Source organism: Heliangelus exortis, chromosome 1 (assembly GCF_036169615.1).
Source record: "Heliangelus exortis chromosome 1, bHelExo1.hap1, whole genome shotgun sequence".
Classification (NCBI taxonomy): Eukaryota; Metazoa; Chordata; class Aves; order Apodiformes; family Trochilidae; genus Heliangelus; species Heliangelus exortis.
Window position 1 is genome coordinate 3909656 of NC_092422.1, and position 27051 is coordinate 3936706.

The 27051-nt window shown below is 44.6% G+C and overlaps 2 protein-coding genes across 4 annotated transcripts in view; both read right to left on the bottom strand.

Moving 5' to 3' along the window:
• ALG8 (ALG8 alpha-1,3-glucosyltransferase) overlaps positions 1 to 22342 on the bottom strand; it is a 28454-nt gene extending 6112 nt beyond the window's left edge. The window contains exons 1-9 of one of the 2 annotated variants that reach the window (XM_071768409.1): positions 6807 to 6941; positions 6136 to 6214; positions 4721 to 4914; positions 3317 to 3426; positions 2157 to 2224; positions 1510 to 1636; positions 896 to 999; positions 656 to 776; positions 234 to 373 (exon numbers count right to left, since the gene is read on the bottom strand). In XM_071768409.1, the coding sequence (XP_071624510.1) occupies positions 234 to 373; positions 656 to 776; positions 896 to 999; positions 1510 to 1636; positions 2157 to 2224; positions 3317 to 3426; positions 4721 to 4914; positions 6136 to 6214; positions 6807 to 6886 (1023 nt within the window). In that variant the 5' untranslated portion in view covers positions 6887 to 6941. Of the gene's footprint in view, positions 1 to 233; positions 374 to 655; positions 777 to 895; positions 1000 to 1509; positions 1637 to 2156; positions 2225 to 3316; positions 3427 to 4720; positions 4915 to 6135; positions 6215 to 6806; positions 6942 to 22248 lie in introns of those variants that run through there. The other variant, XM_071768494.1, reaches the window with a different exon arrangement.
• On the bottom strand, positions 11717 to 24330 carry KCTD21 (potassium channel tetramerization domain containing 21). 2 transcript variants are annotated; one of them, XM_071768690.1, is made up of 2 exons: positions 24276 to 24330; positions 11717 to 15182 (listed from the first exon to the last, which is right to left on the bottom strand). In XM_071768690.1, exon 2 carries the CDS (start codon positions 15150 to 15152, stop codon positions 14370 to 14372), a length of 783 nt encoding a protein of 260 aa, XP_071624791.1. In that variant the 5' UTR covers positions 15153 to 15182; positions 24276 to 24330; the 3' UTR covers positions 11717 to 14369. The 2 variants fall into 2 exon arrangements, with proteins under 2 accessions (XP_071624791.1, XP_071624707.1); XM_071768606.1 differs by lacking the exon at positions 24276 to 24330 and adding an exon at positions 22249 to 22388.
• Between the last annotated feature and the right edge of the window lie 2721 nt (positions 24331 to 27051).

Below are 27051 nucleotides of genomic sequence, written 5' to 3' on the forward strand. Positions count from 1 at the left end.
ACTCCAGAGCTGACAGGGGCCACCATTGTAGCCATACTTGAAGGAAGTAATGTTTTGTATCAAGCTATTAATTCCACATTTAGCCTTATAATTATTTTTATTATTTTTGTTTTTTAAAGAAAACTTAGTTGTTGACCAAGAATTAAAATTCATGTGAAGTCCAGGATAATCAAATAAAAACTACGGGGGGGACAAAACACATCAAGTTTCCAAAAAATATTATTTGTTCTTACCAATATAGATATGAAAGTACAGATTAATGTTGCCAGTGGAGTCACAGAGGGGAGAACAGTGTGCTGAAATTCTTGAACCAGCCCCCCAGTCATGGAAGCTCTTGGAATTTTTGTGGGATCAAGGAGATTACACTTTAAACCTGAAAACAAAAGATAGAAAAGTACAAACTGATAAATGTTAATGAAGAAAATGATACAGCTGAACTAAGTACCTGGCTAAGTCTTTTCTTTAAAGGACAGAGAGAGGAATGATTTATTTCTGGCTTACTGCTGGAAACATGCACTGGATTATGCAGACAATCAAGTGATTTAAGGCTGAAAATTGCCAATAACTGCCCACATTACAAAAGGGGAAGGAAGATTAAAATCCAAAGAGCTCTACCTGCAAAGAGCAACCAAACAGCAGGATTAGCATACTGTACCAAAAATTGTTAGTGCTTTATCCATGGCATTGTACAAAGCCCAGAAGTTAGGGGCCCAATAAGCATGGCAGAGGCCTCGCTTGAAGGGAAAAAGCCTTGAAATTACTTGAGGCAACTGGCCCTGGAAAAAAAGAAATAAAAACAAGTAAGAAACTGTCTACTCAGATGGGACATAGTTTATACTGTTACAAAACAATTTTCTAACAGTTCAGGGGAATAATATGAGACAGGGGTTATTACCAAGACTATGAAGGGCCCCAGTGAAAGAGCAGAAACAAGACAGACAATCAGTCCCAGAAGAGTTACATGAAGAAAGCTGAAACTTCTCCACTTCAGGGATCCATCTACAAGGAGCAAAACAGATGATGAAAACAGTTACTGCAGGAAGTGGAGAGGGAGACAAAGCCCTCCAAGCCAACAGTGAATTGTTGGCCCCCACCTAAAAGCAGCATAGAGCCTTTCATGTCAATACATTCAGTTGCTTTCTTCAGCATAGTTTGCATTTACTTTTCCCATGCTGTAACTCTCCATTATAAAACCTTTTGATGTTTTCTCTTCAAGAGAAGTGCTTCTCTATTTATGTGACAAACACATGTTTTACAGTGCAAAGTAGTGGAGAAAAAAAGAGGAATTCAGAGTAGTTTCTCTTCCAATTCTAACTGTTTCACAGCCAGAGTAATTCTTACAGCTTCAAAATGCCACCTCCAGTCTGTTCATGTGCATTTTTCTTAATAAAGAAAATGCCTGACCCACAGACATTTAGTTCTGATGATATCTGTGTGTCTTGTGCCTTTCCCAGGCTCCACTATTACCACAACACCCCCAAAAAGGGAGTGAGGAAGAACCCATCTTACCTGCATTATTTGCAGTAAAACAATAGGATCTCAGCAAGTAAATGCCATATGCTGGGGCCACGTAAATGTAGATGTGTTTGAAATGCAGAAGAACAGCAAAAAGAAGAGCACCCTCCAAGTACCTTTTCTAAAGGAAACAAAAAACAAAAACCCCAAGCTTTTTCTACTTGAAAAACCCCAAGCTTTTTCTACTTGAAAAAACCCAAGCTTTTTCTACTTGTTATCCCTTTCTACTAACTTCCATTTGTCCTCAGCTGACAGGACATTTCTCAAAGACATAAAAACACCACATGACTGTTTACTTCAAATTACAAATTCCACTTCAGAGGTCCCTTTCCTGAGGACTGGTGATTGGAAAAAGATAAAATGGCTGGGAAGCACTCCACATTGCTGAGGTTTAACACAATTTAACTTTATGGCAGGGAACTGCAACTCTGCAGCATCAGCAAGCAATTATGGTGAGTTTCAAGTTCTCCTCCTCCCCCCAAACTAAACAAATAATTAAGACAGACAGCTCAGCACCCCTCAACTTTAAGCTGCTCCAAAAACATTCAATTTGAGCAACTCTATAAAGCAAGCTCATGCACCTAAAAATGGCAAAATATGGAAAATATGGCAACAAACAGAAAAGAGTCACTGAGGTTTACCTGACACAGTCGGGCTACAGAAAGAAGCATCAGCCCAAAGAGAAATCCATTGTACTGGAAGTGAATATCTGAACTTGAGTCAAGAAAGGAGCACAGAGAGGTTTTTTTGCTGCTGTCCAGCTTCTGGGGAAGGCTCAAACTTACAAACAAACTAAAATGGAATTTAAATCTTAATCTTAAATGGAACTTACAAAGAAATTAAACTTGAATTCATGCCACATAGACATGAAGTCCTTACTTAACCATAAGGTAGGCACAGAAAGAAAATCTTCTAATGTTAGTGCATAATTTTGATTGAGTGAAGCAGCAGCCTGACTGCACATGTGTCATGCAACCAGCACCTGAAGGGGCTGCAGGAAAGCTGGAGAGGGACTTTCTACAAGGGCATGGAGTGACAAGATGAGGGGGAAAGGTTTTAATTGAAAGAGGGGAGATTTAGATGAGATCTAGAAAGAAATTCCTTACTGTGAGGGTGGGGAGACACTGGCCCAGCTTGCCCAGAGAACAGGTTAATTCTCCACTTTCTGAATTTTTAAATATTAGTTTCTGCCTTGCATTGGTTAATGGATGGTGATGGCAGCCTTCACTTATCACCTACCACCTGTAAGGTAGCAACCTGAACAAGGACAGGGACAGAAAAAAATAGTCCTTTCTATAAAGAATTACTGTTGTTTTCCCCTTGTTTCCTCCTCAGCTGGAAGAATGCACATTATCAAGACCAACTAACAAAAGCTGGACTTTCCAGAGGGGTTTTTATAACCTCATTAAAAACCTTGATAATTCTCAGGTAACATTATCCAACAGAATACAGCCTGAAGATGAAGCAACTGTAGAAATTTTTCCTTGTCATGGGACAAACCTTTAACCACACCCAGGAAAAAAGAGGCTCTGAAGGCAGAGGGAGGAGGAGCTGTCAGCAGGAACAGGCATGTTGCTGCCAGACTGGTGCTCCTGCAATTTTGGCAAATCAGACCAAAAACTGAGCAATTTCCAGTTTGCCAAATAATTCTAATGAGAAAACATTGTTATTCAACTAACCCCAGAAACACAAACAGCAGCACTACTTACTGTGATAGTAATAATACAACATGTGTTTGCACCACCCACTGCAACAGATTAAACAAACCCCACCACCAACCCACAACTGTTTGAAAGGATACGATCCACAATTAACAACCCAAAGTTCCACAAGAGCAGAACAGCAAGAATAAATGTTGGTTTTTCTAGGATATCCTTTGCAGCTCGTTTCCCATTCACACATTTGCAGCATCTGAACAAGAGCAGAAGACAGAGAGTTGAAGCAGTCAACAGAAATTTAAGAGTTGAGAGGTGCACTTAACTTGCAGAAAATTGTTTTAAGGTGGAAAGCAATGATAAAATTATTGTTCAATTCAGCACAAAGTGTCATGAATGAAGCTGAATAATAAAAAAATAATTCAAAAAATAAACTCAGTAGTTGTAGTATGTTCCACCTGCTAAAGCTTATGCCAAGTAACTTAATCCCAGGTTTGAGTCCCACATTCAAGAGTAACTCTAAAGTTCTCATAACCAGTTTGTTATCAGCTTCTCATGAATAAACAATCCATTGCTACACCTGGAGACAAGATACCAAGTTGTGCTTAAGGTCCTCAGTTGGACATGAACCTCTTCCAGGCTTCCCCCCCAAAATTAGAAGCTCTCTCTATAGCTTAAAAATACCCTACTACTTACTGCTCAGTGTGATGCCATATGGTCTGTATTTTTTTTACAGATCAGATTTAAAAGCTGTGAATTATTTCTGTTGAATTGCTACTAGCAGAGCCACTTTAAGAAAGCCAGCTCATTCACACAAAGGAAAAAGTCACAATGCAAAGCTAAAAAGTTTCTAATAAGGAAAGTAAATAAAGGAGTTTAGGTCATGCCCCAGTGCCACAAAGAACCTTCTGCCCAGATTTGGAACAACAGGACAGAATTAGGACAGGACAGAGTGTTACAGCCAAACCATTAAGGTAGGCAACATAATACCCAAAATATTTCTCCCATTCTAGTCTTTAAGTGCAAGATAATAACTTCTACACAAAGTCAGGGTGCATGGAAATCATCCAACCTTAGTATTGTAAAATTAGACTTGAATAATCAGTTTTATCATCAAGAATGCCAAAAACATTGGAGTGACTTTGCATATTTGGCCATACTGGCATTTTGTCACAGTTTCCTTTAATCTTCTATTCTGGAACAAAGTAATAAGAAAAGTAATAGGAAGAAAGACTTGGCTGCACAGAAGCTGCCCTGCAACTCCTACAAAATGAACCCACCAATAGAAACAGAACAGTTATAATGTATGGAACAGCAGCTAATGTCTGAATATGTACAAATCTGATCCCATGTACAGCAATAACATCTCCCAAAAATAAAAAGTTACCTCATCTTTAGCACTGTGTTCCAAATTTTATCTTGAACAGGTTAAAACAACCTTGATTATTTCCATACAAGCTTATTTGCACAAATAATTTGTTGTTACTGTAAAAAAAGTCCACATATTCCTAGATACCCACTGTCCCCATAATTAGAACAATAAGACTTACTCACGAACTGCATAGATGAAAAGGATATCTGTAAGGATGACAGAAAACCTCTGGAAGATGATGGTTGCCTGACTGGTGTAATTTAGATTTTTGATAACTAACATCTTGGGGTCAAAATACTTGGCAACATGTGAAAGTGCACATTCAAACCAAGCAAAAAATGGTGGATAATCCAGGGTCCATTCCGAAGTTGCCTGAAGACAAAGTGAGATTAAATAATTTAACACAACCCGTGCTGTTTACAGTCCTTCATGTACAGTTCATCACAGCAAATCAGTTTTATTTATTTTATCTCAGTAGCCTGTGTTTAACCCCTCTGTTTATAAAGAACAGCCATTTATCTGTTGCTTAGGTGCAGTTTACTTTATTGTAAAGTAGCTGAAAATGGCTTGAGTTCCCTTTCTGTAGCACTGGTAAAGGGATGGGATGTCTCTTGGTTACTAGAAAAAGATTAAACAACGTGTATCTGCACCTAAGCAACAGATAAATGGCTGATCTTTATAAATCAACTTACATCAAGGGGAATGATATTAAAAATTCCCAGTAAAATAGCTCACAGTGAATATTTGTCTACAATTAGAGGAATTGCCAGCAGAATCAGCCTTGTTACAGTCTCAAAATTCATTTTACTCATTAGTCAGCAAGTCCTAATTTTAAGAAGACCCTATCAGGATCAAAGAGTCTTATTTGATCTTCTCCCATAAGAACAGTTACTATGTTCTGACCAGCAATTAACGCCTTGGTGGTGGAAAGAGGAGGGGAGAAAGAAGGAACAGGGCAGGGTGGGATGGGGTGTATTTGTGTCTTCCCAAATGCTGAGGTTATGCTGCCAAAAGGCATCCTGTGCCTTGGCACTGGGATCATGCTGGCCTTGCAGAAATTTGTCAGAAAGTTCTGACCTGCACAAATAATTTACTCCTGGATACACAGTTCCCAGACAGTTAAGTGGAACAGTACGAGGGACTATGACATTTATCCCAGGACTCCAAGAGACCTGTGAGACAGATTAAAACTCAATTGTGCAGGCTGAGTTTATCACCAACTTAAAGGTAATTCACTTAGATGAAAATTGATTCAAGCAATTAAAGACTGTGGAACTTGCTCCTCTGCTACCCAGTCTGTCTAATGCTCTGTGTGGCTTCATTATCTCTTCCATTTTGCCTTCATAAGTACTAGCAGCTTACCCAGACAACTCATTTTTTAACTAAAAGCAACACAGGGACAACAAATGGTTACAACTATGCTTTGGAGCAGCTGCTATACAGCTGCTGACCATCAATATCCATGACATGTGCTTTCTGCAACTAAAAGGCTTTGTCCTCTGGCATTTACAGAGGGTGACAAACCCAGTAAGCCTGCAATTTATACACAAATGGGGAAAAAAAAACCACACCACAACCCAAGGATGTACTTACTTCATAGTACCACTGCGAGAGGGGCAAGTTGTGAGTGATGGCAAGCCAGTTCCTATGTACTTCAAAATCTGTGGAAAAACTAGAGATAAAGTCCACATTAAGAATCAGAGAGGAGCAGCATTTCCACCACAGGGAGATAAACAGGAAGCCTGAGATCATCAGCCTTGAAATGAGCAAATTTGATTAAAAACCAACTCGAACAGCAGCAAAGATGCTGAATGAATGCTGTGCCTAAAGCAGAGGAGACTACAGGGCAGGAATTATTTATAGCTCAGCCTTTTCATACAACTAACGCCAAAATTCAAGGTTCTGGAGTTTTTAATAGAGCTGGATAACAGCTCTCTATATATTTTAAGGAAAAAAAGCTGCCGTGCCTCTTTAAAGTTAAAAGAAGTTAAAGTTTAGAGGCCCTCACGACGAAGACCCGCGCAGCACGGGCTGCGAGCGCCCTTAAACACCACAGCAAAGCCCCTTCACAGGGGAAAGAGAAGAGAAGAGAAGAGAAGAGGACCGAACCGGACCGAACCGAACCGAACCACACCACCCCGCTCCCCACCAAAAAAGCCCCTCAAGGCCCTCTCAGGACCGGCGGCACCCCCCCCCCCCTCCTCTTCATCCTCCTGAGGGGCTGTAGAAGCCACCCCCCCCAACCCAGTCCCAGCTCTCCTCACTATGCGGGGATGAGGAGGCACTTGATGAAGGAGACGCCGAGGGCCAAGGAGCGGAACCAGCCGCGCCCGCCCGCCGCCATGGTCCAAACGGTACTCGGGAGGCGGCCGGAACCGAATGGAGCGCGGCAGCGGCTGCGCCTGCGCCGAGAGGACATTGAGGGACACCTCCCCCCCCTTCCCTCCCTTCCAACCCGCGGGTCTTGGGGCGCATGCGCGGGACCGGGATCGGGACCGGGATCGGGACCGGGATCGGGACCGGGATCGGGACCGGGATCGGGACCGGGATCGGGTTACAGCGTGTTTAGGATACCTCCCACCAGCCCAGGTTGCTCTCCAAGCCCCGTCCAACCTGGCCTTCAACGCTGCCAGGGATGGGGCCGATGCAGCTTCCCTGGGCAGCCAGAGCCAGGGGTCCCCCCAGCCTCAGAGGAGAGGATTTGTCCCAAAGATCTCGTCTCAATCTTTCCCTCTGGCAGTCTGAAAGCTTTCCCCTTCGTTCCCATCACTCCATGCCTGTGTAAAAAGTTCCTCTCCCAGCTTTCCAGAAGCCCCTTCAGGCACTGGGAGGTGCTCTGAGGTCCCCCCCAGAAACTTCTCCAGGCTGGAGAACTCAAACTCCCTCAGGGTCTCCAGAGTGGAGCTGCTCCATTTCTCCCATCACTTCTGTGGCCTTCTGAACTCGATCCAACAGCTCCGTGTCCTTGTGTCTGGGGTCCAGAACTGGACCCAGCACTGCAGGGGTGTCTTGTAAAAGAGTGGAGTAAAGCAGGAGCATCACCGACACATAGATTTAGTGCTTAGGAATATGGCTTAATGGTGGACTGGACAGTGGGTGGGTTAGCAGCTGACTTGATCTTCTTAAAGGTCTTTTCCCAATCAAAATGATTCCCTGATTCTGTGGAACTCGGTGGTGCTGGGTGTGGGTGATGTGGGATGGGGTGGTGTGGCTATGTGTATGGAGTTAAATGGCTGTGGGCCCAGGGATGGGGTTAGAGGGTGTTGGGCCTGGGTGATGTGTGGGGTTGGGTGGTCTGGGGCTGTCTGGCCTTGGGATGGCTTTGGAGGGACATAATGTGGTGGCCACCATGCTGAACATGCTGGCAGTTCCATGTTCAGCATCACACAGGGTTGGCATCACCTGAGTGCAGCCCCTACTCCATCCCTTCATGCTCCTCCTCTGTATTTAGTAGAGCTGAGAAATGCTTTTCTCATATATAAGCCATGTAAGTCCTATGAGGAAGGGCTGAGGGAGCTGGAGGTGTTCAGCCTGGAGAAGAGGAGGCTCAGGGGAGACCTCATCACTCCCTACAACTCCCTGAAAGGAGGTTGGAGCCAGGGGGGGTTCAGGCTCTATCAGTCAGACAAGAGGCCATGGGCTTAAGCTCTGCCAGGGGAGGTTCAGGTTGGATATTAGGAAAAAATTCTTTACAGAGAGGGTGATCAGGCATTGGAATGGGCTGCCCAGGGAGGGGGTGGATTCTCCATCCCTGGAGGTTTTTAAGAAGAGGCTGAATGTGGCACTCAGTGCCATGGGCTAGGAACCACAGTGGTAGTGGATTAAGGGTTGGACTTGATGATCTCAGAGCTTCTCTCCAACCCAAATGATTCTGTGATTCTTCCAGAAGACTCCCATCTCTAAGCTTGAAGAGATAAAGGGCTCTGACTCACCCTGGATCTGGGTAATCTTGTGGGATTTCTTTCTTTTACATCCTCTCTGTGATGTTGGGCAGGGGGCTGGTGATACCACCACCATCAGCATAGGCTTAAACCATGGTGATTTGGGGAAGGCACCAGAGTGCCCCTGCACATCCAGAAACATGGTGTCTGTGGGTATGTTTTTTGGCAGCTCTCATGCTGACAGCTGCCTGGCATTGGGCAGAAGCCATTTCAAACCACACCAGCTTCAGGGAGGTGCCATCTCCCACCAGCATCACCAGGGTCTGAGTAAAGGGCTCTGTCAGAGGAACAAGCTCAATTTTTTTAATACCTGGAAAAAAACTTCCAGCCTGGAGGTTGGATGTCTGCAAGGCTCATGCCTTTCATTTCCATACAGTAAACCTTCATCTGTCTAGGGATAGCTCATTGCAGAGGCTCCCTGAAACCACTTGGGTAGTATCTTAAATCTATTTTTTCCTGTACAGCAGAAATACATTCTGGTTTCTTCAAACCAGAGGCAAGCCCAACATTGGTAAAGCATTAGGGTTAATATGGTTTCCACTGGAGAAATGAATCCTCTGTTTATAAATGTTTGAAACATAAATGGGCAAATGCATTTAAAATGGTTTCAAATTATTTATGAAGCCTTGTTCATCCATGTTTCTACAACTGCATTAATTTTGGGGGAGCTTCCTACAATTCTCAGCCATGTAGATGTCTAGGTAAGCATTGCAGTGATGCACTGTGTAAAATCCTACAGGTTCAGCAGGCTTTGCAGAATCCTCTTTTCTCAGGAAATGTATGTCAGGCAGAGCATCTCCTTAATTTGCATTTTATTTAGTGTTCTGTAAAATATATAATTAGTAGAAGTTCACAAAAGAGTTACAGGCAGAGAAATTCAACCACGTTTCAAATGTAAGCCCAACAGGCTCTGTATGAAAGTGGTAAGAAATAAAAAAACATCTTTTGCCACTTTCCAAACAATTAATTCAAAAGCATGGCTCTCAGTGAATAGGGGAACAAATTCTGATCAACAGGAGTAAGAGCAAGAAAATAAGGGTAAGGGGAATGGCAAGGGGAGGAAGAGAACAGGAATTATTCCATCAGCCCTCCCTATCACTCCTTTTTTCCAAAATTCACAGGGAAAACATCCCTCCCGTAATTCCCAAGTGAATCTGAGAGCACAAGCTGTGTATTTATGCTTATATTATGCTTGTATTTATTTGTATCCCTCCTTGCACAGTGTCTGCAGGACTGCCTGTACCAATTCACATATAAGAATATTCCTAGCAAACCACATATGAGCTCTGCTTGTACCCTGGATGCTTGTGTGCATCCTTGTGTAGATAGGGGAGTCATGAATGAGTGACAGCTAAGTATTTCCAAAAAATACTGAATTTCTGAGCAGCTCCACCAAATTCAAAGGGATGGGGTAGAAATGAAACTCCTCAAGGGAGCCTTTGTAAATTCTTTTCATCTGTGAAGTATCAGAAGAACCTAGATTTTTTTCCACAGCCTGTGCCATGGGCTGAAGGCAATAATGTATCACTCCTATACTCCTTCTATACACAGACCCCAACAGCCTTTCTTAGACTGGAAATAAATCTGATTGATTGCAGGTATTTTCTGCCACTGAACTCATGCAGCAATTTATATTCAGCAACCCAGTTAAAATCTGAGTAAGTCCAGTAGTACATATGTTCAGTGATCTAAAGCACATGCAAATGGAAGCAAAGCAGTCTGCTCCTGACATGTTACTGGTGTAACTCTTGCCATGACCAATATTTGAGTTGCATAATAGGAGATTAAAACTGGAAAGGACCAGTGAGTCATTCTAATTGCAGCCTCCTGTAGCAAAATCTTTGCCTCCATTATTATCTTGCTGTTTTTTTTTTTTTTCCTGAGCACCTTGAGATTCTTTACTCTCTCCCTCCTAAATCCTGAATTTCTTCTTAACATGTGAATTCCTCCAGGGCAAACTCTTTATACTTATTTATTTTACCTCCCTGTCTTCACCTGCAGCAATGAATACTCCTCTCTCTGACTCCTAATGACCTTTAGCAACAGCTGCATGAACTACAGATGACTTAATATTTATACATGGTTTCAGTCCCTTCATTATAACTGGGCACTGCAGATATTTCAGAGCAATCAAGCCTAAAACCAAGTAGAGAATGAAATCCATTATTGAATCCTTCTGCACTCCACTAAGATGCTTCACGATGACCTTTTTCTCAAATAAGAAATCCCTCTGTGCTATGCACATGCCCATATTCCAAAATGCCATTATACTACAGCTTATTTATCATCTGCCCTAACCTTGGTATTTTTTACACTATTGATTGCTCTACTCAGTGGCTCTCTCATCATTTAGGCCATGTAAAAAAAGGTGCAGGACTGAGCCTCATTTTGTAGATGAAGGTGTTGAGGGAGACAAGCAAATGGCAGAATCGAAACAGGAGTTAAGCACCAAGATGTGGAAGAAAGCACCCTGGCAACATTAAGGGAAAAAACCTCAGTAGATCTTTTCCTTGTTCTCAGGACCTCACAGGAAAAAAAAAAAGTTTCTTCTGAGAGTTGAATATTCCACTCACCAGCGAAATAATTTTTGGATGTTACTGCTAATAAATGCCAAGTGCTTCTCCTGACCAGCAAGGGGGTTGACCTGTACTTAATATGGCTTTCTGCATGTTCACTTCTCTTTAATTCAGAAAAACACTTGAAAATAAGAATCCTCAGTGCTGTTGACTGGTGAAAAAGCAAGTTACACCTCCAGGGCTCAGAAAAAGAAGGTAAACAAAAGGAAGTGCTTCTGCTTTGGAGAGAGAACATTGCCATGAACAGTCAGTATAATGTAACTCACATGATACAAAATTAAGGAGCAGGTATAAATTTAGCTTGGTGTGTGATCTGAAAAAGCAACTGCCTTTGCATAACATATGTTTGACTGCAATCACAAGTGATTCACCTACTGCTTATTTCATGTACTTGATTAGCATGCAGAACGACTGTGGCATTATAAATAGTATCTCATGCTTAAAGATGTTTATTTTCTTTAGCAAACTAGAAATATCTCAAGTTTTTCAATTCCTCCCAAAACTTTTCTTCACCCATGTCCTTCTACTGGTTGGAAGCATCTCTCTGCATACTAATAAATGACAGAGATTTGTGGCCAGCTGTACCTGTGCCTGATTTACCTACTTGAGCACAGATAAATGCCAGTTCACTTTGTCCATCTTTTGTATAATAGCTCGATGGGTTAAAGCACTCCAGGGGAAGACCTTGGTTCCCTTCTCTCCTCAGTCTGTGGTGACTGAAACTTTTATTTCCATGTCAGCAGAATTACCCCCAGTTAGTGGCCAGGCCAGGCTGGAGTACACTTCTCTTGTTGTTTAGAATTTGAAGAAATGGTGTAACTGCTTTTAGTGTGGGTGCTGCTGCTGTCTGAAGAAAAGAAAAGGGGAAGTGGGCAAAGAGGAGTAAATGCTTTAGATTAAACTGTGCATGGTGCTTCTGGGGACTCCTCTTAACATGCCTGTCACCAGAAAATGCCAGTAATGATTCAACTCTCCCAGGGAATATTTTGGTTTTGCTGAAACAGAATGGAGAAGTACAAAGGGTGTAGATCAGACTTCTTCCTCCTTCCAAACTCAAACTGCCAGGAAACAAATTACTACAGATGAGTATTATTTTAGTCCTGACATATGAGAACTCCTGTTGCAGATAATTTCAAATCTATTCTTAAGGGTGTGGGCTAAAAAGAAATTCTGCCAACAGCTTGCAAAAGCTCTGTTGGCATAAACCCAGCAAAGGCATATCTGTCTCAAGGCACAGATTTGATGAAAGAGGGTTCATGGATTGTATTTTACAGATTATAATCATATTAACTGCATAGATAATCACTGTGGATGTGCAACTAACAGGCAAACTCATGCCAGAAATAAGATTCACACAGGAGTTGCTTTGCTTTGTCAGTGGCATGCAGCAACCCCTGGAAACCCCTGCTTTGTAATTCAGGATGGGGTGTGGAGGGGTGGGGGGAAAGGAGCTGTTCCTCATGCAACTTGAACCAGAAGAATGTTGTGACTGAAGCTGGAATTTGGCTACAAAACCCTGTTGACCATCCTCAAAATGCACAAAAACTTTCCAGGTTTAATGGTTCTGAGGGCTTCAAGCCCAATTAGTGCTTCCTAAGGAAGTGGTCCCACATGTATCATGCTGGTTTAGCACTAATTAATTTCAGCTTGGGACAGTAGAAATATATTGGTCTCACTGGTCTTTACAATGCTTGTTCACAAGGTCAGCTTGAGGTAAGGACAGACCTGGTTACTTTGGGAAACAAGAACACAAGGACATGAGCACTACTGAGCATTGCAGCCCTGGGTCAGGAACTTTTGGAAGCACTAAAGTTCAAAAATGCAAAACGTGGTTATTGCATATTTGTTTTCCTTCTGTCTCATTGAAGATAACATGAAATGTTCCAGAGGGTCTTTCATGCACATGTAGCAATCTGGTTAGGGAAAGAAAACGAAGGGATTTTCAAACATAATTTGCTGAGAATGAACCACCTGGAACATGGCACAAATGATGCTCAGAGCTAGCATGCAGCTAGGGGATTGTGATCATCATTACAGCACAGATTGGGTGCACAGGAAATTGCTTGACCATGGTCATCACCTCTGGTTTCTCAACTGCCTTATCTCCAACAATCTGACACTGAAACTGGGCAAGAAAGGGAAATTCTAGCTTAGTGACCTGACCACAATAATGTCAAAATATGGTTTGATGCACCAGGACAGGAAAAATGAGCCTCTGGTTTTGTAATGAGAAATACTAGGTGTAACCTGATGGAAATGTTGTCTTTTCAGATGGGATCCATCCTACTCAGAGAGCATCCCATGCACTCCAGGCACTGCTGAAGGGAGTCATGCCCCAAAGAAGGCCATGTCCAAGCAGAAGAGGTTCAAACCCTCAGAGGATATTTGGGGACCTCTGCCCTCTTAATGTGTCCACCTCAGAAAGTGTTTTCAGCAGTATCCTCCAGACAAATACAACATGGTAAGATAAAGGAAAGGGCTAGTTGTCTTGGATGCCTTTGGAATGTAAAAATAAAGGTTTAAGAGCATCCAAAGCAAAGTTCCCCAACCAGCTACCAACTTCTCAGTCTGTAAGAACACCATTCTCTCTGCTATGGGTTTCTTGGTTGATGTCTGTTCCAGTCACATCAAACTTGGCTTCCCTGAAAGCAGAACAGAGCAGGGGCTTCCTCACAGGTTCAGGAAAAAAAAAAAAAAGTCATTTTCACATATTGACAAGAACCCTCTTTTGAATGCAGTCAGAGAGGATCCTTTGTCAGTGTCAGTTTGCACCATCTTTTCCAGCTGTATTGAGTGGGTGCATAAGGAGAGGCTCCTCTGGAGATCCAACCAAGCTTCTTGGATGCTCTTCACAGGTGATCTGGCAAGACATGGAAAATGCACCCCCCAGACTGTCCACTATATTGCAGCTCCATGGTATCCACTGCATCTGATCTCCAGACCCCTTCCAACCCTTGATTACTGACCCTTCCCATCACCCTTGCATTAGAGGTTAGGGATCACAGCCATTTTCCAACTGGAAAATGTAAGAAGGACAGAAGTTAACTGATCTTCCCCACAATTGTACAGCAGGTCAGAGATGGAGGCAGAGACAGAACCTTAATTCAGGCACTGGACAATATTCCTTCTATCTAGAATATGGGCATATTCTTCAAGGTTGTATTGGTAAATACATTAAAGGAAAATCATCTCCCTGTTAGTGGCTCTGAATCCAGGTAAGCATGATTCTGAATTAGGCTGTAAGTGTGTTTTGAAGGGAAACACTTAACCTGTGTTATCTCCATGCTGGCACCAGAATTAACAGCCATTTCTACTTGTACCGAATTAGGCGAATAATCTTATTATTCATGAAATCTGAAGTATGTGGGTGAGAAGAATCTATGCAGAAGCCATCACTCATGGCTATTTTTAGCACTTCTTCCACAAACACCTGGAAACTATTGATTTGCTTATGATCTGGCAACACCCAGAGTCTCTTTAAGTTCTGCCGGGTGTACTCCTCTTCGGGAAGGCCGTCCACACTTGCAACCCAATCCAAAGTCAAATGGTTGGGGTCCTGCAGGTAGCTGGATATTGAAGAGAGGTTTCCATTGAAGCAATAGTAAAGTTTGGAGCCAAGGAGCTTCAGGAACAGACAGGATGTGGAGAAAATATGAGCACTGAAGACTTCCATGTTGGAGGAAGAGAGGCTGTAGATCTGGGGGGCTTCTCGGACGGTGAAGTGAACGGTCTGGGTCCTCTGATCGAGGGTGATGTTAAGCATGGCATTCTTTTCTGCTTTAGAAAGCTCCACCTCCTTCTCCTGCAAGGCTTCAATCAGTGGCTGAATTTGATAAAAATCAACCTCCCGTCGAAGTAAACCCATTTCCTGGAAGTCTTCAGGGAGGTCCAAGTGCGAAGTTCGTAAGAAGTTCAGGATATAGCGGAAGATTTTGCCATCTCTGTCAATAAAGCAGTTGCCTTGCCTGTCCTTCTTGGTTGGGATCTTCCCACTAAACATGGCCCCCAGCATGGAATCTGGAAAACTAGTCAAGGTAGACAGAGAAGTGGTATAGAGTTTTCCTCCAACATTGAGCGTGATGGGTTCTGACATGATGGAAAAGTCACGATGTTGGGACTAGTTCTAAAAAATAAAAATAAAAAAAAAAACCTTATCCAACACCACACATTTACCTGCATTTACCTGCTTGAAAGGTGAAACTATAGGGACAAAGTCCTAAATATATATGGGTAACTACATGGCAAGAAGTCATCACAGGAATTAGAAGTGGGGAATTACTTTTGGAGGTTGCATTTTGAGAACAAGCATAAGGATGATTTTTCTCCTAGCAGACTTGAATTGAACTTTTAAAAATTCTGTTTAGTGCCAGAAATTATAAGCCTTCCAAAATGGTCATGCTAAAGTGAAGTCTCTCCCATGGATGCCTACAGCAAAATGTCTGCTGACGTCAAAGCAAGACTTGTGTCCTGGGCTCACCTGATCCTGTCTGCCTTGTGAACACAGAATTTAGAGGGAAAAAAAAAAACCAGGACAGGACAAGAACTGGATACATCCCAACATCTCCCGTGGCATCTGGAGGCATAATTAAATCAACAAAGCTGTTGCAGCAGGATCCCCTGACACATTTGAGTGCAGTCATCCAACAGGGAGATGGTGAGCAGTGCTGCCTTAAGCACGAGACAATCTGCAGCTCCATTCAGTAAAAAAAAAAAAACAACCAACAACCAGGCTTTCTCCTTCCAGTGTGCTTCACCTTAGAAAACATTTCCTGATTGATTAGGGTCATGTTCCCATTGACATCTTTTCCACACAGCTCTTCTGCAATCACCTGAGACAAAGAGAGGATGGGATTCTCTGGCACTGCTGCCTCTGGAAGGGAGATACCTCCCTTTCCCCCCCCCATACCTTCCTCCTCCCTTACACCATCTCTGGCACTTAGGTGATCCCACAGGGAGCAAGCTGAGGAAGAAATCCCATCATTTTCTATTCAGGAGATGTTTCTGCCACATCTTGGGAACCCTTGCATGGCAGGGTGGATGCAAAGGAAGAGGAAGGATCTGTTTTGCCCTTTCCATGGAAAAGCTGGGCCCTCATTCCTGCTTAGCTGAGGACCTGGAAATCTGTTTTCCCTTGTTTGCTGAATCCAAATCAATCCACAGATCATTCCCAGTTTTATTGTTGACTTAACCAGCAGGAAACCCATCAGTGTGTGCTGGCAGAGGCAGGAGGTAGCTCCTGCTGCAGTAACTAAGACCATTCAACAGAAAGCTGCCAAACAGCTCCCTTAAAATTAAATTAAAGTGCAGGCATCTCCCTGACTAGTTATGGAATAATCACAGACAGTATGACACTATTACCAGCTCTGAGTCATGGCAAAATACAGATAGGAAGAATGTAATCTTGTGATGGAATAGCAATTCTTTTATGGCTGCAAAAACTCAAATAATGGGGGTAATAGCATCTTAAAAAACACACGTCTCTAGACAGCAAGGACATTTTGCTATGAAAAACTTGGTCAGCCTAAGGCAGTTATTGAACAGGGCAAAGGAGAATCTGTCATTTCTGCTTTAAGACTGAAATTCCTCTTTGTTCTTTAGCCCACTTTAGGCCTTAGCACACAGGGTGTATCTCACTGCACAATAATTCATGGGAAAAAAAATCAGAATTTTTAATACACCGAGTGCTCTGCCTGCCCATCTGATAGTCCCACGTATGCAACAAAACTGGAAAATACACACATGAAGACCAGCACAACAGTCTGTCTACACAAATGACCCCAGACCAGCCTTGTGACTAATCTTAGCCAAATATACCTTAAAAAAAAATATTTGTTCCAGTGCTACGCTCCCTATAGCACTGCAGTCTCAGCCAGCTTCCCACTCTTGAAGACTTCTACCCAATTTAGAGACAAAAGCTGTTAAAACTTGTCACATAGAGGCATCAGCTGGTCCAGTTCTGTGGGATGAGTGGCTGCCACAGATTTTTTCCCTGAAGGGCTTGCCATATGTTTGTAAAAGAGTTGCTACAAGCACAATCTGACATTCACAAAAAACAGTCTAAAATGGATTTTACTTTTTTTTTATGTTTCATCAAACAGAAGCATTCCCTACATCTCCCTGTGAATAACCCAGCTGGTAGAAGCAGGTCTGGCAGTGACCCCCAAGGCCACCTTTGTTGTTTCCCATCTCTGCTCCCCTTTAGGCTGCTTTAGACTAAACAACTCAACCTTTTCTCTTCTTTCTTACTAGCTCATGTTTTCAGACTTTTGATCCCATGCCTAAACTGCAGCACAGGAATAGTTTTCTTATGCTCTCTGCCATCAGTGAAAAGTTTCCCTCAATGTATATATGACAACCTTGGCAAACCCCATTGTCAAGAGTCATTACCTAAAGACCACTGGATGGTCCAAAGATATGAATTTTATGTCAAACTCAACATTTACCCTAAGTTTATTGTGATCCAAAGACTCACTGGCTCTGCAATGTAAAGGAGAGGCAGACATCTCAGTCCCATCTGAGCAGATAATGTCAACATATCTTGCAAATGGTTGATCAGCAGTCTCAAGAGAAAGGCTGCCAACAAAATATGACAGTAAGGTGAGCTCTTTGAAGCTGAAGACCACATCCATGCTGCCAGAAACAGCATTAGAAATTTGACCAAAATTTACCTCTGGTGTCAGAAAAGTTGTGGGGGTAGCAGCACAGAGCCTGGCAGACACAACATTGCCCTGTCCCTGTGTGGACTCTGCTCCTCTCCCACCTCTGGAAGCTGCTCAGATATGTGCCCTGACCATTTAATTCTGCTTATGGCTACTCTGTAGTCTACAGACCTACACAGGATGGATTTCAGTCTCCCAGGACACCATTTCCAGTTTGGATTTACCCCACTGCCCCAACACTAGATTAAATTTCAAGCATAGAATAATGCAAACATCAGGCCCATAGGGTAAGGCTGCAGGATAAGAGGTGCTGATCCAGTTTATCATCTGCTTTTGCCTGACTCATCCCATTACTTGCAGGTTTATATCTTCACAGTGTGAAGATCAATCTGACAGTCTGGCAGCCTTGGAAAACCCAAAACTGCAGCACAAATGAGCACAAATACAACTTCTGGTTTCATCATCGACCTGGTTTCATGCCTTGACCAAGCAATGTAGAGTAGCTGGGGAAAGAAAGTCCATCTTTGCTGCTTTTTTCTTATAAATTTGTTTATGAAAAAGGTTTTGGAGAAACTCTTAAAAAAAAAATTAAATGCTTTGGCAGTTTTCTCTCTTGGCTCATCCAACTACTGTTTTGCAATCCCTAGCCCAGTTTATCAGGCCTGGGTACTTTGCTAATGCAATATAAGGTGAATATAGGGCAAATAAAGGTTTTCCAAGAATGCAGGATGGAGATCACTTCTGCTTGGTAGCATTCCTGCAAAGAGGAGCTACCAAGAGCCCATCTTGTCTTGCACATTGGGTTATGTTTCCTGGAAGCAGAGAATGTAAAGCCTTTTGTACAGCTGCTTCCCAGGTAGCACTTCAAATTAATTCAAATCAGATCAGCTGGAGATCTAATTTGAGAGCTGAAGATGAGAATTTGGCTGAGAAGGGTTTATTTTGTGCTTTCAGACTTGTATTTAAATACATATTTCTTTTTAGAAGAGGTGTCTTTAATATGGGGAAAAAAATGCAGTTGATTTAATCAGAATTTTTTCAGGTGATGTAAACTGAGAAAAAGCAGCAGTGGTGAACTTTTTTTGAAAAGTCAGACTCCCAGAAAGAAACTGCTGTCTGAGTATTTCAACTGCCCAGAGCTTGTAAATTTTAACTTTGGTTTTACTCACGGGAGCATCCTCAACAGATGCACACAGAACATTTCTGTAACAACTCCCTACTCCATGAGTTTAGTTTCACAGATGAATGGTTCTAATCTGGGAGAATCAAGTGAGCTGACACAGCAGAAGGATGTGAAAGAGGACGTGAAATGACAAAAATCTACCTGTTTTCACTTATTGATGCCTTCATGTGTTTAGAACCACCAGATCCATTCCTTCCTTACCCATAACACTTTGTTTAATCATTTAAAATGTATAATACCTTTGGTAAGGTTATTTTCTCTCTTATGTATTCATCACATTGAAGAGCACTTTAATCAGCTAATCAGTAAAAATAGGTATATATAATTTAACTGAGTGCCTGTTTTGCCAAACTTGGCAGAAAAACCTAAGTGTGAAAGTAATCACAAAAAAGAAAAAGGATTAGTTGTGATTTTCCAACATAAGTAAAATGGAAAGGAATGGCACAAATATTGACATATTCAACCACTCTTAAAAAAACAGAGGTACAGCTGTAGTCTACCCTTTTGAGCCTAAAAATGCAATTTAATGGAAAGGCTAAAGTTATAAATACAAGTATATGGCTTTTAACAACACATGGATCTTCCATTACAATATTTATATACATAAAAGCCAAGTTTTAACAGGATTTTTCTGGTTACTTATCCAGATGAAAAAAAAAAAGGTAGTTTAGATCATTCCAGTTAAAAATAATCTACCCTGAAACAGCAAGTTTATGGAACACTGAAGAGATATGGTACAGCTTGTTCTGTTGAACAGTCTCATTGAAGATTTGAAGAAAATTTGCATTAACAAAATAAATCTAATACTAGTTTAGACAAAACTATAAATATGAGCAGGGCAGAGAAAAGATACTGAGCAGATCAGAAAACAAAACAAGAAGTTTTTATTTAGGAAAATGTGTAGCAATGCCTTGATTTTGCTGACAAGTAACAGAAGTACAAGTATTCTTGGGAAAACATGGCTCTGGAAAAGCAGCAGTAATGGATTGCAAACACAGATTTCACTTTACAAATGTCAGGGAAGGAAAATTAATCAATTCCTTGGGATTTGCTCAGCAGAAAACACCCAAGACAGGGTTAACAAGGCTGATTTTAGTGTTGTTCAGAGGATCTTATGAATGAAATTAATTAAACACAGAGCAGAAAAAAAAAAAAAGAGCAATCTGTAATTTGGTAGGATTGGACCACAATGTTAAACCAGGGTTTCCAAAGTCCATCCCACAGGCTGCCTACAGCCTCTGAAGCCTTTATAGATGGCATTAGAGGCATAAAAAGTTGTTAATCCATTGAGTTAATGGATGCTCTGACAGCAACAAGGTCTTCTGCTGCCACATGTGGTGATTCGTGGCCATTTACACAGCCATTGCCCCTGGTTTTAATTTTCATAGAATCATAGAATCACTGAATGGTTTGGGCTGAAAAGGATCTTAAAGATCACCTGGTTCCAACTCCCACACAAGGCCCCATCCAACCTAATTCCAGGGATGGGGCAGCCAAAACTTCCTTTGGCAACCTGTTCCAGGCTCTCACCACCCTCACAGGAAAGATTTTTTTTCCTAATGTCCAACCTAAATCTCCCCTCTCCAAGTTTTAACCCATTTCCCTTGTCCTCTCCCTACCCCCCTGTATCCAAAGCCCTCCCCCAGCTTTCTTGGAGCCCCTTCAGATATTGGAAGGTTGCTCTGAGCTCACCTGGGAGCCTCCTCTTCTCCAGGCTGAACAACCCCAATCCCTCAGCCTGGCTTCCCAGGGAGCTGCTCAGCCCTCTGAGCATTTCAGTGGCTCCTCTGGACACCTTCCAGGAGCTCTGTGTCCTTCTGATGCTGGGGACTCCAGAACTGGATATCTCCTGGATATCCCCAGGTGGGATCTCACAAGAGCAGAGTAGAGGGGGAGATTTTATCCATATTACACTTCTGGTTAATTTTATAGTGTAGCTGTCAATAGCCCACACATCAAACATCCCTCCAGGACCAAAATTTTGGAAACCTGTATTTAAGACACTGAAATGTTTTGAAATGCTTTGTTAAGAAATGCAACGAACTGCAAATCACACACACACTAAAAAAACCAAACCAAAACAAACAAAAAAAGGGGATTAATTATTTAGTCTGGCACAATGAAGGATGCCTAAGTGGCAATAAAATTAAAGCATGCCAGGGATCATTTCTGCTAAGCATCAGAAAGAGCAGCCAGACTAAAAACCTCTCTGGCTCTTTGAGTATTGCCCAGGGGAGCTGGTGAAAGCCACATGAGCTGGATAAATGTTACGAGCAGGTAATGCATTATAGGAAGTTATTCTGCACTGGGAGGGACAAGATTGATTTCAGCTAAAAAAGGAGGTATGAAAAAAGAAATATCTGAACACCTGTGCACCAGCTGGGGACTTTAAATGTGGCTGTTAGGAGGACAGGGCTCCACTCTGCTCCATTAGGGTGCATTAATGCAAACATATAATTACTTCTTTCTTAGCTCATTCTGCTTTGGGTTTTGCCCCTGCTTCTGCACACACAGCATGGATCACTTTGCTCCATTGGATCTCACCAAAACCCACGTCTAGGTTTGAGGTAAAAACTCCAGTTTCGGTGAAACACCCAAGTCTTGAGGAAAAAACCTCTGTTAACTCCAACTCCGGGCACATTTGTTGTGACTACACCTGCAGGCCAGGTTTGTGCCTTGTCCCTTCTCAAGGTGACAGTTTTGCAGAGGAAATCCAAACCCTTAGCTGCCAGTCTGTGCCCTGCCATGTTACAGAGATGGCAGAGGAGGCACTTTGAAGCCCAGAAGTTGCCCCATGAAGTAGGAGAAAAAAAAAACCCTAATAAAAGAACAACAAAGGAAGGGCAGAAACAGAGTAAAGGGGATATTTAGGGGCTAAAAAAAAAATGATGAAAAATTAAGTTGAACATTGACCTAGCCACAAGCAGCCAGAAGGCATCAGGAGAAAGCTGGGTTTAAGGAAGGATTTGGGACAAAACCCATCACAAGGATGGATTCACCCTCCCTTCACATACCTCTGATGCACATTTATTTATCTCAGCTCATCCTCAAATACAGTTAAACGTTCCCATTATGCTTTCTACACCCTATCTGCTTATTTATGGCAATCTTAGGGAGGAAAACTTATATTTTCCCACCGCTGCTGGACGGACCCACAGTATCCCAACCCCTCTGATAGTGACAGAGCAGCACTTCCCTTTAGAGGCTTTAAACTCCGTCGGTGTCTCCAGGAGCACCATATCCCGAAAAGCAGCCCTGAGATGGGGGGAAATCAGCACTTTTTTGTTTGTTTGTTTGTTTCAGAACGCCTGTGAGGAACTGGAAATCTCCAGGGAAAGGCCTCTCACCTCCAAGGCTGTGGCGGGGGACACGGGTGCCGAGCTCCGGGTGGGGACTCCAATTCCCAGCAGGCGTGAGGCAGGAAGCGACGGCTCCACTCGGCTTCCCACTGGAAAAACAGGATCAGGAGCGAGGTGCAGGAAGCTGCGAGACCCCGCCGTGGACACCCCTTAGTTAGCTCAGCCACCAAGGATCGGGATTTTTTGCAGATTTCATTTTCCAGCCGCGCATCCTAAAGAGATGGGAACGCTCCTCTGCCGGCACGGTGCGCGGACAGGGAAAGAGTGAAGGAGTTTCGTGACCTCCCCGGTTTGTTTTGGGGGTCATGCTGCCTGTTCACCCCTTCCCAGACCTGCACCTTGATGCACTTTTTGAGCATCGCCTGGGCTGCTTGCTTAGGGCTGCGGGTGAATGCAAAAGGCTGTGTCTGGCTCTCTGCAAATGCAGAATTTCAGCAGATAAAGAGAAGGGAGATGGGGCAGGAAAACGGAGCTGGTGCCCAGTTAGTAAGAGGAAGGAGGAATGTAAAGCGAGAGAAGAGGAATTAAAGGAGCAGTGCACGGTGAGGAGGAGGTTAACAGCTACTGGAAGAGAATGACAGGACACAAGATGGAGGGGAAAAGGGAGTGCAGACCCAGAGATGTGGCTGCAAGGAGGTTTGGAGAATAAAAGCCTAAGTGCTGCAGTGCGAGTTCCCGGTGAGGCCTCTGAGACTGTGCCAGGCAGGTCCTGCCACCAGCTGACAGCAGGGAGCCTGTTCCGAGTCTCAGCACTTCCTAGCAGCTGATACAGCTGCCCAGTCCAATGCACCAATTCAGTGCCAGCCCCAGCAAGGGTTTTCACGGATTTCTAATGTCCTGGCCCAGCATCCCCATGGGGATCACTTGGCACCCTTGGAGTATCTTCCAAAGACTCTTTATTTCTTTCCTGCACCATTTCATCTGCAGATGTGGTAGACCACCCCCTGGGTGGTGCATCAGTACCCAGTTTCCACCCCATCTCCCACTGACACTGTCACTTCCAGGGCATCCCAGCACAGATGCAGCTGCAGGGTAGTGGAAAAGACTGAGAAATAACACCAATAATCCAGGTGCCACGCAGAGATGGGCCCTCTGGAGGTCACAGCTCACACATGTTGTTCAGCCAGCCCCAGGTGTGGGCATATGGGCTTGGGATTGGCTTAAATGATGTAAAACCTTTCATTTGGGAGATCATGGAATCCTTGAAAGGTTTGAGTTGGAAAGGACCTTAAAGCTCATCCAGTTCCAACCACCTGCCATGGGCAGGGACACCTCCCACAATGCCAGGATGCTCCAAGCCACATCCAACATGGCCTTGAACACTTCCAGGGATGGGGCATCCACAGTTTCTCTGGGCAGCCTGGTCCAGTGTCTCAGCACCCTCATTGGAAAGCGTTTCTTCCTAAGATCTCATCTCAGTCCCCACTCTTAGAAAGAATTTCTTTACCGAGAGGGTGATCAGCCATTGGAATGGGCTGCCCAGGGAAGGGGTGGATTCTCCATCCCTGGAGATATTTCAAAAGAGCCTGGATGTGGCACTCAGTGCCATGGGCTGGGAACTGCAGTGGGAGTGGATCAAGGGTTGGACTTGATGATCTCTGAGGTCCCTTCCAACCCAGCCAATTCTATGATTCTTCCAGCTGAAAGCTGGGTAGGGGGCAATACAAAGTTTGTGGTGGTGTAATGCCCCACCCTGGTAAGGACAACCTTAGGTCAGGTTCCTCCACACACAGCCAGGCATTTGCACTTTTAAATCAACTTAAAATACTAAATAATAAAAAAATCACACACACACCTCCCCGACCCACCCGGAGCAGCGGCTCACACGCATCCCGCAGCGTTTCTCCGCAGAGCAGCAGCGCGGCAGCTCCCAGGCCCACCGCTCCCATCCCCCTCCCCGTGCCTCAGTTTCCCCACCTCGCCGAGGTTACGCTGGGGTGACCCCAACCCTTGCACCACCCCTCCCTCCCCACACCAGGCGGATCCCCCCCTCCCATCCCCGCCGCGGTACCCACCTCCTCCCCCTCCAGCTCCGGGCCCCGTCGCTCGCCGGGAGCCGCGGGAGGAGCCGGCGGCGGCGGGGGGAGGGAGCGGGGGGCGCGGCTCGGCTCGGCCCGGCTCGGTACCGCTGGGATTTGTAGTTCGCTGCCTCCCTCAGCCCTGCCCCGGCTGCCGCCCGAGGGACTGCGGTTCGCTGCCTGACGGGCACGGTGCGGACCGGGCACGGAGGGAGGTAACGGAGGGCCGGGGGGGCGGTCAGGGGTTGGGGTGCTCGGAGGGTTGGGGTGCTCGGGAAGGGGTGCGGGAGGGTGAGTCTGGGGTCGGGACGTGGGAGGGATGCTCTAAGTGAGGGGTGCAGGATGGATGCCCAGGGGAAGGAGTGCAGGAGGGATGTTCCCAGAAAGGGGTGCAGGAGGGATGCTTGGGATGAGGGATCCTGGAGATGAGAGATGGAGGACAAGATGCTGAGTGGAAGGGTGCAAGAAGGATGCTCGAACTGAGAGATGCAGGAGGGATCCTGGATGTGAGGGGTGCAGGAGAGATGCTCAGGAGAGGGGATGCAGGAGAACTGGTCTGGGAAAGGGATGCAGGAGGTCTGCTTGGGGTGAAGGATGCAGCAGGGATGCTCCCAAGAAGGGATGCAGGAGGAGTGCTCAGGGTGAGAAACACAGGAGGCATCTTGGGGTGAGGGGTGCAGAAGGGATGCTCAGAGGGAGGAGATGCAGGAGAACTGGTGGTGAAAAAGGGTGCAGGAAAGATGTTTGGGGTGAGGGATGAAGGATGGATGCTCGGGAGAAGGGGTGCAGGAGGGATGCTTGGGATGGGGGATGCAGGAGGACTGGTTGAGGAAGGGGTGCAGGAGATTGCTCAGGGGCTGAGATGCTAGGAGGGAGGGGGGGATGCCCAGGAGAAGGGGTGCAGGAGGGTGTGGAGGGGGTGTGAGGGTTGGTGTGCTCAGAGAGAGGGATGCTCAGGAGTTGGGATGCAGAAAGAAAGTGTCAGAGAAAGAGGTACAGGAGGGCTGTGTAAAGGGAGGGATGCTGGAAAGAAGCAGTACAGGTTTGGAGGGTGGGAGGGGGAGAAGGGATACAGGAAGGATGTTGGGAAGAAGGGTGCAGGGATGCTCAGAGGGAGGGATGCAGAAATGGAGGGATGCAGGAGGGTGCTCATGGTGCTGGAGGGAGCAGGGAGTAAGGGGTGCTTGGGAGTGGGGATGCAATCCTCAGGATCTGGGATGCTCAGAGGGAGGGATTTTTGGGGAAGGGGTGCAGGAGGGCTGCTTGGGGGTTGTGGTGCAGGAAAAATACCTGGGGGGATGCTTGGAGGTTGGAATGTAAGAGAGGGCTTGGAGGGGGCATGCAGGAGGGATGGTTGGAGTAAAGGCTGTTTGAAGGGTTGGGATGCAGGAAGGATGCTCAAGGGATGGATGATTGGAGGGAAAGGTTCAGGAGGAATATGCAGGAGACAGGATTTTGGTGGGATGCTCAGGAAGAAGGATACTCTGTGGTCAGGATGCAGGAAGGAACCCTGGAAGAGGGATGGTTGAGGATTTGGACTCTTTGGGTGTCAGGCTACAGGAGGATGCTTGGAGGGAGGGCAACAGCAGCAATATTGACAAGAGGGGGGTGTGGGCATTTCCCTGCTGCATGCAGGGCTCTGCAAACCTCTGTGCAGGGCAGGGTCTTGTGAGGAACTGGCCAAGATGGTTTTTCCCTGGGAAACTGACTTGGGTTGAGACACCCAGGGATGTTCTCAACCCATAGGGAGCCAAAAAAATCCCAAAGTGAGGGTCAAATTAGAGCAGTCCAGATCCAAACCCTTTTCAGGTAAAATCTGCCCTGACTTGGACTTTGCAGGTGTTAAAAGATAAAAGCAGACTTTGGCATCTTGCATATTTGCCACTTTTATGAGGTTTTCAAAGACCTTTGGGAACTAAACTCTACCTTGCTGCATTTTTGCCATAGGACTAAGAGTCATGGCAGAGAAGTTTCAACTTTATGACCTACCTTAGACTGAAAGAATGTAACAAGGGGCTGAGTTTCATCTGGAGAGTGGGTTCAAAATGCCTTGAAACATCTTTGTGATGAGGATCATCACATTTGCCATGGTCCCACTTCACCCTCCTGGTTTCTGGATTGGCTGATTCAAACCCAAATATGTTGAGGGCTCGAGGAAACTGAGGTCTCAGATGAGTGTCACATTCCATTTTTTCCTAAAGGTACCACCAAAGACCTGGAGTTCTCCAAGCAGTGAAGCAGTCTCTGATGAGCCCCATCTGGGATGCTTTGGTGGACAGGGCATGGTTTTTCCTTGGGTTATATGCAGGGGTTTAATTTCTCTGCCCAGACAAAGGCAGGCAGAAATCTGGAGAAAGAAGAGTGATGTTAATGCTATAAATACCTCCAGGAAAACAACTGACTTTCCGGAATAGATGTATTTACAGTCTTCAGGGATGATAATAGAAAGGACATTGCTCTGAAGGTCAGTGCAGTATCCAGGTGCTCCTACTATAAAACCCCATGGACATGGGATAGCACAGCCCTGGCTGAGAGTTCTGGTTAAGGAAGAAGTCAGAGAGCTTTGGTTGGAAGAAAAGGGGGTGTGAGGAGATGTGAGGAGGGGTGACAGTCCTGGGAAAAAAACAACCTAGAGCAGGCAGGATAAAGCTGTTGGGTAGCTGATGCCAAATATGCTCAGGAAATTAAAAAGCAACTGGAATGGGTTATTTTTGTCTGTGGTTGGTGCTGGGCTTAGCCAGAGAGCCAGTGGTTAGTGCAAGTCCTGTCCTAT

What these genes read in the sequence shown, in the direction of transcription:
- KCTD21 (XM_071768690.1), bottom strand. Translation starts at nt 15,152, where the DNA reads ATGTCAGAACCCATCACGCTCAATGTTGGAGGAAAACTCTATACCACT.